Source organism: Watersipora subatra, chromosome 1, assembly GCF_963576615.1.
Source record: "Watersipora subatra chromosome 1, tzWatSuba1.1, whole genome shotgun sequence".
Lineage (NCBI taxonomy): Eukaryota > Metazoa > Bryozoa > Gymnolaemata > Cheilostomatida > Watersiporidae > Watersipora > Watersipora subatra.
The window spans coordinates 76,714,219-76,726,590 of record NC_088708.1 but is presented as its reverse complement, the minus strand read 5'-3'; the positions used below and the strand labels follow the sequence as shown (position 1 = coordinate 76,726,590).

The 12,372-nt window shown below is 37.4% G+C and overlaps 1 protein-coding gene across 1 annotated transcript; it reads left to right on the top strand.

The window, feature by feature from the left end:
* Positions 1-570: 570 nt before the first annotated feature.
* Positions 571-9,803, top strand: LOC137391673 (probable helicase with zinc finger domain). Its single transcript, XM_068078198.1, has 19 exons — positions 571-588; positions 698-807; positions 1,257-1,443; positions 1,815-1,922; positions 2,156-2,344; positions 2,510-2,709; positions 2,887-3,060; positions 3,260-3,470; positions 3,711-3,839; positions 3,925-4,046; positions 4,135-4,338; positions 4,643-4,893; positions 5,093-5,211; positions 6,864-6,966; positions 8,042-8,232; positions 8,385-8,577; positions 8,668-8,857; positions 8,961-9,055; positions 9,649-9,803. Exons 1-19 carry the CDS (start codon positions 571-573, stop codon positions 9,801-9,803), a joined length of 2,949 nt encoding a protein of 982 aa, XP_067934299.1.
* Positions 9,804-12,372: the final 2,569 nt, after the last annotated feature.

Here is a 12,372-nt window from a genome sequence, read left to right as displayed (position 1 = left end):
ATTCTGTAAAAGATTATTCTCCTCAATTATATTCACAGCTATTAAGATATTAACTGTTTCACAGTATTTAGACTATAGAAACTGCAATTAAAGATTCTGGTAGACACTGACAATAGCGTCTGGAAAGATAATTGTTGGTTTGTCTCCATTGTAAGGAACTCCAATAACTTTGCACTCTCCCTTTTACTACACAATTTAAAGCGAATGTCATATAAACTCTCGATTGGAAAGCAGTCCAGAAGGCGGACCCTTGAAGAAACCGTCCAATGAGCAATGCACTTTTATGAGGTTATTTATTTCCGGTGTGAGATGAAGACATAAAGACGAGAGGGCTGACTCTCTGTTCTCATTCTTTTTCAAGAACCTCGGATACTTGGATTCTTAGTTACTCCTCTCTTTTGTCAGATCGTACACATTCGGTGAGTTTTATATTAAAAATGTTGGTCATTCGTCAATAAGTATCATATCTCTATGATGGATGTGGCAGCTGTATGCTAGTACATATTTCACAAGTCGTATTATCATTTTAGGCTCATCTGGTTAAATATATCTCAACATCTACAGAAGAACATGGCGGGTTATACTTGGGTAAGTGTATGCAGTAGGCTTATAGATTTCATTGTTTGAAGCTGTTTGATAATCCTTGAAGTAACCTTTCACTCTTCAGAGAAACATAGTTGATCTCCTCTATCTGTAGAATACATGGCAATTTGGTACTGCCTGGGATGGTATAGATGTTAGATTTTATGAAGGCGAGCCAGTCTATGTGGGCCAGCAGGCTCGAGAGGAAATGTCAATTTGTAATCGGTAAGTAAACACATTTCTAAGCTTTTTGCAGGATATAAACAACTATATACCAATGTCTTGACTATACTTGTGAAATATGCTGAATATTTGAGTAGCTCAGCGAGTGGTGTAGTGGCGAGTAGGCGAGTAGCTCAGTTCAGTAGTGGCAGAGCTCATGCTAATTTATTGCATGTTCATCATTTTCATTTCTTACAAATAGAAGATGCCAAGATGCCAATGTTTGCTTTCTATTTGTTAATTTTAGAAATTTGTCGGTTTATAAGAAATCTCAGTTGACTAACTGGTTTAATCAGAATAAAAATTACTTATTTCTGGTTTTCATCTCATCTTGCATCCTTTAAAAATATTTACAGCTTTCGATAAAACTGCCAGATCCTACAATTTTTTGATTTCGTGCCGTTTAAAAAGTTATCTTTCAGCAGCCTGAGAAACTGCATTGTTTATTTTAGTCAGGGAGCTTGTTCACGCCGGCCTACTTGCAACAGAGCACACAGTGAGGATGAGCTGGAGCTACGGATGATGAGATTGGCTGTAGATAACCATCTAATCAACCAAATAACTTTAGGACATGAGCCAACTTCTCTGACTGAAAGGTTGCGTCGTCACCTTAGACTCGTACAAGACGCTTCTCATCCTGTGAGTCAAGTTTTACTATATCTACATGTCATATTACTTCGGCGAGTTTTCCTTATTTCAAGCTTTTCATGAGTTTATTTTTCTACAGCTCTACTGGTATTAGTCAAAGGTCTCTGGCATCTGTTTCTATACCCAGAGTAAATGTGGTCATAACAGAGGGAACAACTAATTGGTGGTAACTACATGCATCAGCTGCTTTAGGGTACATGAGTGCTGAAGTCTAATTCCTAGACATCTACTTTTCTCCTTGTGTTTAATATTCTTCACATTCTTAAAAAAGTAAATGGTTTTCATCTGACCTTCATGTCATATATATTCTCATGTTGACAGAAGCTGTAGTTATGTGATGCACTCATTCCGGCCTGTTGTAGTTGAAAAAATATCTGGATGGTGTTGAGATGTACCTTGATAAACAAGATACCATTGTGGTAGAGAGCAAGTCTGAGGTGGTTAGCTGGATATTTAATGTTTCATCATCGGTAAGCATTTTTTGAGAGAATCATAATCAATAATTATCCGTAATAACTTTTTAAAATAATGTTATATTTACTAGTTATTTGAAACGTTTATTGCTAAATATGCTTTTCTGTATTACATCACCTTTACTGAACATAATGTGCTAAAATAATACTTTTGAGTGATGACTATAATAAAATAGTCTGCATATGAAACGTGAGCGGAGCATCTTTTCATGTGACTCTTTTTGTTGTAGGAGTGTGTAAAGGGAATCGTTCTCATCGACAATGAAACGGCAGCCAACTTTTCTCTCCAATATGTCACAAGGAATGTTTTGGGATCAGGTGATGTGGAAAGACTGCCAATGCGACGAGGTGGTCAGCGAGAATGGAGGTTTCCTTATTATGATACAAGAGAGCATGCTCCACAAACCTTTAGAGTAAAGGTGAGTGAAGACCTTTTTATTTGTGGTGTATCGCAATGTTTTTGTTTGCACAGAATTATATTAAAATAATTAGAAATTCATCGTGTCAACTCCGTAGTCCAGCTACCCCTCATGAACATACTTTGTGAGTTTTGCATAGTTCATCTAAGAATCTTCGCCTTGCAGGTTGAGTTCAAATGCAACGCATATGGCGTCTATCGACAAAGAGTTGTCTTTGCAATGGATCGAGAAAGGTACTTGTACAGGAAGTTAAAAGTGACAGTTTGGCCGATGACAATGACCAATCCTGTAGCAGACGTAGCTGTCACGGAAAGCCGGCGATGGGACAGTCTGCCTAAGTTGCGCATCGTTAAATGGCAGGAGTCGTAAGTGTCTGTTTACTTTTACCATAAGTTCTTATTTGAAGTATCTTGTTAATGCTGTTCACTTTCTTTTCTTATTCATTAAAATTGCCACAAAGATCAATAAGAAAAGCTAAATTCTTCTGTTGTAATTAATGTTTAAAGATGTTGATAGTGGTGTTATGTGGCTCTTGTGTTTAGGATGGATTCAGAACAAGATGAACAGTTGAGTGAACAATACAAGAGACCTTCTAATGTTGAAGACTGTATAGAGATTGTTGCGTCTCAAAGCAATCTTTCCGCCTTCAACTACAGACTTTACAATCACTCACTATTATATCTCGAGGAGATGGAGCAATTCCATGAACTTTCCAAGTTAGTAGTTTGTTTACAGTTCTACTACTCTGAACTTTTCTGATTCCGTTTTAGTAGTTCTACCGCTTTATGTTATACAACTGCACATGAAATCTAGTCTTGTTCTGACACTATGCTCTTTTGGCTAATGATTTTGATTGATGCCAACTTGCATGCAAGGAACTTTAAAAATCTTTTAAGTTGTTCTGCTGCTTTGTAGGCTCCAGCTGAGTGGGGTGGTACATTTCACTCAGACCTACACGAGAGAATCTCTTATCGACAGCACTACTAATTATGCTCGGCCTGCCGAACTATTCGGAGAACTGCCACTCGACAATGCTTTATCAGAGGATACAGTGCCTGGAAGGATTCTCTTGCAGAATGTTAACAGCCTACTGATAACATGTGACACGGATCCTTGTCCTTCAGTGGTATGAGTCTCTTTACATAACTTGTGTGTACCTTGACATGCTCTGCCAACGTGTGACTGGTTGTATTGAACTGCAAACTAACACCCGCATTGATCTATAGCTTTTGAAATTGAACTTTCATTTGCTTCATTTCTCTGTATGTGCTAAAACTCAAATCTAAAATAGTTGAAAATATTTCCAAACAAAATATTTGTGTGTATTTTGGCCCTCATATGATTGCATTCGCTTCCATTTTCACAGCTCCTTTATTTCTCGCAGGTGTTTGAGTGTCCTATATTAGACCATTGTAAAGCTGGCATGATCTTCAGGGTGACGGCTAAATTGGTAAAGTTCTCTAAAATCAAGGCTCAAACTTCTAGAAGATGTCAGGTAATATTTATGGTGCTCTGGATTGTTATGCATTTTGTGAAGTTCTTTGCATCTTCCACTATTTCATTCCTATATTACTTTATAGGTACAGTTTGTCGTGAACAGGCTACCGTTTTGTGAGATGCACTCAGCCTTGGATCAACTGGATAATATCAGTCGATTATTTCCTGCACCACAACATATGAGGCCTTCTCAAGTCCAGACACCGTGAGTATCCATATTTATACTGTTCTTTTTATGAGCAATCTCTTCAACCAGAAATGTTCCTATAGTTCATCAGTTGCTCCACTTGTAGCATGGATGAGGTCAGATCAAGAACATTTACGCTAAATCGGAAGCAAAAAGACGGCTTCAACGCAATGACCAAACCTGTCCAGCCTCACCCTGTTCTTCTCATCGGACCTTTCGGAACAGGAAAGACATTGACATTGGCTACTACATTGCTGCATCTTATAGAGAAAACTGAGAACCGAATCCTTCTCTGCACTCATTCCAACAGGTTTTTATCAACTGCCCATCTAGTTACTGCTTTGTTCGTTGGCCGTTTCAGGTTAATCAGTCGCATCATCAAATGGCTCATGTGGATATTACCTGCCAACATGTTACATAGCGTTCTTCATAAAAAGTGGTGAATACGTGCTGGTATATTATCTTGTATAGAGCCATCAGAACGTTCTTAGAGATTATCCATTCAGTTGCAGAAGTCAGTGTTGATCATACCATGCCATTAGATTGATGCTTTGTCTGTGTCAGCAAAAAGCCATTAGAAGGTGTTGCAGCTGATTATGTTTCCTCATTTACAGCGCTGCTGACCTGTATATCAAAGAGCATATCCACTCGTATCTAGCCATTAAACCATCCTGTAAGGTACTGAGGCTTTACTACAAACATCGATGGAGTGCAGCTGTTCATCCCACTGTCAAGAACTACACCCTATTCGACCATGTCTCGCAGTCCTTTCGTGACCCGGTTATGAGCGACTTACAAGGTGTAAAGGTTGTCATTGTTACCCTTGCATCTTGTTACAGCCTGCTTCGTCTTCAGCTACCCAAAGGTATATTTTGCTATAAATAGTATTCCTAGTATTTTTCTTTTCATGCTCAGTGTTGCACTCTGTATTTACCAGACTAGTTTCATCTTGCTCAGTAAGGAATTCGCTCAGGAAAAGTGTTCGACTTTACTCAACTCGCTCATGCAAGGTAAAGAGTGTAGCTTTTGTGCTAATGTGTATTATTTCTGTACTTTGTTCACAGGTTTCTTCACTCATATCATGGTGGATGAAGCGGCACAGGCAAAGGAAGTTGATACAATCATACCATTCGCGCTAGCTGGACCCAACACTAAGATTATAATGGCGGGTGATCACATGCAGGTGAGTTTAGAATGCTTAGTATAAATTAACATTTCAATATGTATCAGTAAATGTATAAATTATAAAATAGTAAACTGCATACTTTTTTAATTATGGCCATGTGGCTGAATATAGTATTCTTGTAACCCTTTTGCCGGCATAGAGACATTTAGGCATTTTTTAGGGTCGACTGCTATATATGCATTTTTGCGACTTCCCCAGCAATTGTGTTGTAACTTAATTTTATTATTCGTTGACAACACTACCCACGATCTTTAAGACTTTTATGAAATTGAAATTGACAAAAAATTCATCTATAAAATTAGCCTAGAACAACGAAGCAGTTTTAAACTTTTGTTTGAGAGTTTCTAATCTAAAGAGGCACATTTTTATGTAAGTTTTGTTAAGTACCGCGCGAGTCAGAAAACAGGTAATTAGTTATGTTGATGACATTATAGCCAATTTCAGATTTTCGCGATTATACAGACAATTAAAGTAGCAGCACTGTCACTGATAGTGGTGACAGTAATCGTTTTGTAAGAGTAAGGAACCTTGTTGAGGACCGTTTTAGCTTCGCGTCGATAGTACATGTAGCTTCACATAGCTTTATCATCGCTCAGAGTACAGATCCATTGAATTTTCACTTAGCAATGTTGGTTGAAATGTTAGCAAAATAAAATATGTAACAAAAATGTTCTAGATAGAGATTGAAATTGAAAAAATACTATATACATATCATGAAGCAATATCGGCAATTTTCGGTAAGGTGCCTGGCACTAGGCCGAATTTGTACATGGTTGGCAGTGAAAGAGTTAAACAATAGAATTGTATACATGTATATGCCATGTCTATTGCTTTTTCCTTTTCATCCTTAACCTTAACTGTCACATACAACTTTTATTGCATTTTGTAAGTAAATCAGACACGCGGATTCTGATTTTGTACTCAAAATAAAGATTAGTCCACTAACCTTCAAAGTCATTAAGGCTTTTTTAAAGCGTTTCAATATCCGTCTCTAAAACAACACAATCGGCATAACAAGCTCCGCCCATAAATATGTGACGAAACCTAGCTTTTTCAGGAACGGAAGTTAGGGATGTTTAGTCCGATTTAGAATAATAGAGATGGGTGTCTTAAAACCCATTATAAACTAAATCCAGCCTGTAAAATAATCTCAGTTTTTTATGAAAGGTATATAAACTATTTAAAATTGCTCGTAGCTTGTTACATGATGTTTAAATAGGCAGAACGCCAAGAAAAATGAGCTCAAAAAATCGCGATTTTATCACAAGCTAGCGCTGTTATCGCGCTTTTATGAGCTCATTTTTAAATATGCAATGCTAAATAGCTTATTTACCTTTCAAAATAGACAGATTATTTCTAAGGCTAAATTTAGATAATAATGGATTTTAAAACACCCATCTATATTATTCTAAATCGGTCTAAACATTCCTAACCTCCGTTCCTAAAAAGCTAGGTTACATCACGTATTTATGGGCGGAGCTTGTTGTGTTGTTTTTGAGACCAATATTAGAACGCTGTGAAAAAGCCTTCAATACTCTGAAAGTTAATGAACCAATCTTTATTTTGAGTACAAAATCGGAATCAGCGTGTCTGATTTACCTAGTATATGCGATAAAAGTTGTACGCGACAGTTATGGTTTACATTGCAGATGAACCCGGATGTCTTCTCAAAGCGTGCGAAGAAGTATGGGTTGGCTAGCAGTATGTTTGAGCGATTAACCAAGCTTTACCCGGACACCTTTGAATGTAAAGGTAAACTATGGCACATTTAATCAACATACCGTTGCTGCTTCTAGCTAGAGATACTTGATACCTGCAGTTAGTAGCATGGCTCCAAAATTGATGTTTGCATTTAGTAGCATGGTTTTCACTCACTACTCATCTATAACTCTGACTTCACACCTAGCCTATCATAAGCCGTGGTCACACGGGCACCGAACCGAGCTAAATGACGCAAAACGACGTCGTTTTCAGCTCTAAAAAGTTCGACTGAGGACATTTCTGGCCGAAACGAACTATTTCGGTACTGCTCGAAATTTCGTGCCGAACCCTTGCTCTTATTGGCTGGTTAAAATTTTAGAATTCTAGCGAGCACGCGTCACATTTCTTCTTACGTGCGTGTGAGTAAAGTTAAAAAAGAAATGGGACGATACTTTTATTTCGTTAAATAAACAACATGAAGCAATTTACGACAAGGTTCACCCGGACTTGTGATTGGGTTGCATAAATGTAAGATATTGCACTTAAGTTTTGCATAAATGTACGGGAATGGTTGTGATTTTCTTTCGTGTAGAATATAAGTAATGTGTCATATTCATCCTGATGAACTATCGTTGACTGATTTATTTATGTAAAACCGCAGTACTATGATAAAGACTGTTTTTGTTTGTTATGTACTCAGCATAGAAAAACATTCATATGTTAATAAAAAAAAAAATAATTATGTTGATGGGAAGGGTTAGCAAAATATTTGTATCGAGTGATTTATTTTGAGCAGCCGAACGATCTTCTGATAAATCTGCTGTGTAATTATAATTTATAATTGTTCCTCAAAGTTTTTTTGTTTACAATAGAAATATTTAACTCAAATACATAACAACTACTAATGAAACCGTGTCCTGTTTCTATACGTATGGTATCTAGGAAGCAAAGTTACTTCGGTGGCCGTGTGACATGTGCCACGAACCGAACCAGCCTCCGAACCGATCCTCCGTCGGTTCGGTGCACGTGTGACCATGCCTATACTTGGACACTTTCACCCATGTTTGATTATATTTCCTACCAATAATGATGGCCTTTTGCTAATTATTCTATGTTCATGTTTTAGTTACTCTGAATGAGAACTACAGATCCCACGAGTCACTCGTCAGGTTCTCTTCTCGTTATTTCTATAATGGTATGCTGGAAGCTATGGGAGATGAGCCAAGCCACCCGTGTCTCTACCCGCTCTCATTTATCGCTGCCCGTGGTGAAAGTTTACAACATGATAAAAGCACAGGGTTTTATAATCTGGCAGAGGTTGGTATTCTGAATTTTTTTTGCTAGTCTTCCGTTGATGAAACACTTAATTAAAATATTTACAAAGCCATTATATAAAAAGAGCTTGGCGTAGTGTTTGATCTTTAACAAAATTATAGCGCATTGTTGTAGTCTTTCTCTTCTGTCACCAGGTTCATGAAACAGTTGACTTTGTCACTGACCTGCTGGCCAACTGGCCTGAGGACCTATGGGGGGAGTTTAATCCAGAGTCAGTCGGAATCATCCTCCCCTACACAGATCAAGTGGCTATTGTGAGGAAGTTGCTCAAAGAAAAGCCTAGTCCTCTTCGTGAGATTCAAGTGGAAAAAATATCAAATGTGCAAGGTGTGTTGTGCAATTATTGCGTTGCTTTATGTAAATTTATAACTGATGTTTAAGTATAATCGTACTTCACAATTCAAGTTTATTTTCTAGGTAAACAGTTTCGTGTCGTTGTCATCAATGCAGTGCGAACATATCATTCCTGTCTCGATGTTGATGGGAATGAGGCAGATTTTGGCTTTCTTTCCAACCCCAAGCTGCTCAACACTGCCATTACCCGTGCCCAGTCCTTAGTAACCATTATAGGAGATCCTTTTTCACTCGTTACTGTTGGAAAGTGCAGGTGAGCTCCGCAGCAAATGAATACAGCGTTATTTTCTTATTTACACAAATGTAACACTCTCTTACAAATTAGATTTTCTCCATATACTCTGTTTGATTGTTAGGAGCCTCTGGATCCACTATCTGGAGCAATGCCAGTGCAATGGGAGTCTACGCGGAGTGACGTTTGCCCAGCTGCAGGACTACCTCAACTATATGGGTGAGTATAAACAGTCTAATTTTGAGAACCAGTGTCTGCTGAACTGCACTGAACTTGACTTTGTGACAGTTTCATTTTGTATTGCTAAATACCGCACACCTGATCCCAAACCCAATGTTTTTGTCTACATAAAACTTATAGTAAAGTTGTTGAACTGAATCACAACCCTAGCAACAACTGACATCAAAATTTTGTAAAACAAATCCCACAGACAATGACCCCATATCGATACAAATACCGATACTTTCTGGAAAAATCTACAATGATTTCGTACATCGTTTGGACTCATTTTCCATTCTTCCAAATACAACCAAGAAGAAAATGTATAATTACTCATATCCCCCTACAAGGTTATTTCTCAGCTCAAATAAAACTTTTGTTTCAACAAATTGAAATTTTAGTTAGGAATAATATCTGTCTGTTGAAAGGTGCCAGTCTCAGTTTGGTTTTGTTCCCTGTTTACTCATTTTCGTATGACTGAATGATGGGTCGGTCATATAGTCATATACTTTATACAATAAAATATAATAGTAACCCTGTTGCCCTGTCCTTTACAATTACTCAGTCTTTCAGATTTTGCCTTATATTTACAGATATAGAGAAATCTTACAAGTTTAATCCTCAAGCTAGCGAATTTGTACCAAGACCAGCTCGAGAACGAGTCGCAGCTCCTCATCGCATAGTTCCGCCACACTTGGTTGTTCCTGTTCCAGTGATACCTTCAGATGCAGTTCCTGTATTGACTTGAAGAGCTACACATTTTCAATGGCATCCACCAATGCAGGTTCGCATATTCCTATGTTCACTGGTAGGTGCATTAGTTGCTGGGGTCTTATCTTTCATTTAATACGGGTTCCGGAATGCTTGAAGACTGTTTGTTGCGACCATCACTTAGCATTTCAGAAAGTTGTTGTTTTCTGCAGTACTAAAATCTAGAATTGAAAACGTTTCTTAAGTTGCTAAAAGTTTTTTCTGTCTCTCATGCTGTCATAACGATCAGTTTTGGAATATTCTAGGTCGGAGCCCCATCACTTGTTCCGAGTGCAGCAAGATATCGCTCTATGTCATACTATCCAGCACACACTCAATACAGCGACACAGCAGACGAATATTCTAGTGAGCAAGCATCGTCACGTCCATAGACTCCGCTGTTGACCCCTCTACTACAGTCAACTGCTTAGCTGAGCTCTCAGCAACTTGGAAGGCCCTTACGAACTGATTATATTAGATCCAATCAGGCATGTTTCGATAAGTTATTTTTTAATATTTATACTATCTTTCTTTGTGCATTTTCAGACTTTGACAGGGAAAGATTTGGCGCATGCATTCTTTTTAGGTAGTGATAAAACATTTTTTTACTATAACATTTGCTTGGCTACATAACATTTCTCTTTTCTGTGTAATAAAATATCAGCAGACACAAAACTGTATTGTTGTTAACAGCTTTCAGATATGCTATCAACAAGCTACTAACACTTTAACAGATTCTCTTAAAAAGTTATGCAAGAACCACAGTTACTTGAAAGAAGTGGTGGTGACATTCAATTACCGACTGAGAGACAATATTATAAATCTCTACCTGGTCTGTAGCTTGAGTTATGGGTGCTGAGCCACCCAAACACTGATAACAAAAGCTGAGCTAATGTGACAAGAATTAGATGAGCTTTCTCTTTTGACAACTAGTCAAATACTTGAAAATATAACAACTCTAAAATAATTATTATAGTATAATAATAATAATAATAATTTACAAGTCATTATTATATGGCAATAATATATATTATGCCTAGTTCCACTATTTGTTATTACTAAATCAAGGAGCTGTAATTCGTAAATAAACAAAAAGTTATCATATTAAACAGAAATGTCTAAATTCATGTAATATAAAGACATGCAACGGTTATATCAAGAGACATAATTTTCATATAATTTATGTCAGTTATTTTGTGATCGACTTTCATCAGCGAAGATTTTGCGGCTTGAATAAATCATTGACAGTGCATGGTAACTATCATTAGGTAGATATCATTAGGCCTTTAATACCAATATCATATTACCTAAACTACTATCAGTGGTTTTTAGACAAGCGCCGTGTGGAAAATATTTACACATCATATTCACAGTCATATTTCAACAATGCCCTTGCTGATTAGAACTAGATGTTTCCTTGTAAGAGACGGCTTGAGTTTTAGTGTTTTCCTCGCTGACCAAGGACTATAATCTACTCGACATAAACTTTGTCTTTCAGCCCTTTATTATCTTAACAGTATTATTATATAAAAATAACAGTTTTGCAAAGTAAGCAATTATTGCTAAATTTTGTACAAGCTCACATCTACAGCATATTCTTTCGTGTTACTAAATATGAAAACAAATGACTCTTTTGTATGAAAGATAAGAGTGTGACTCTGCACAACTCACCAGCTCCTAGATGAAGCGACAGCTTTTTGCATGGATCACATGGTTAGATTTAAAGGAAACATTGAAAGGTCATTTACATTTGATTTGAGACTGATTCTACGTCTAAACCTTCTAATAGTAAATTGAAAGTGAGTTGTTCCAAGAGACGAAAAACCAAAGAGTTGTTATTCAAAAATAGTAATCAACAGATACAGAAATCTCAAATTTGAGACCTCCACGTCATCCTAACAGATTACCTGGTTTTATTGATATTTCTACTTCGTCTGATTCTGTACTCAAATCAAATATTATTTAATAAAGTTTTTTTGTTAAATGTATAATCTTTATAGAATCATTACTTTGTTCTGGACTATCTTGATCAAATTGCTGACATTAGTTTAGCAATGTGCGACAACCGCTAGGACTGAACTTTATAGAGATTATGACGTTACCGATGTGAGTTATAATAATTGTAAAGAACTTTTTTGAGTTTGAACCTTGACTTTCAGCCACAACACCACCGCAAACTCTAAACACAAATGCAAGTATTCACAAGAGTTCCAAACTAGTTGAATGAATAGTGTATTGGTTCCTGCGACCAACACGTAGAGGCGACTAGGTCGGCTTACTCTACCGGTCAACATTCACCCTTCACAGGAGGTTGTGTGCTGGTTCCCCGTGACCAACACGTAGAGGCGACTAGGTCGGCTTACTCTACCGGTCAACATTAACCACTTCACACAAGGGATTGCACAAAAGGGGTTTTATACTAGGTCGACAGGGTCGACAGAGGTCGACAGTGTTTTTATGAGCCTGTTCCATCAGCACAGTCCATAGACCAATTCTTTGGAGATAGCCATATGCCGTGGTGATCCTTGTATTGCTTAAGGTAGCAGAAGGAGTATGATTCAATTGCA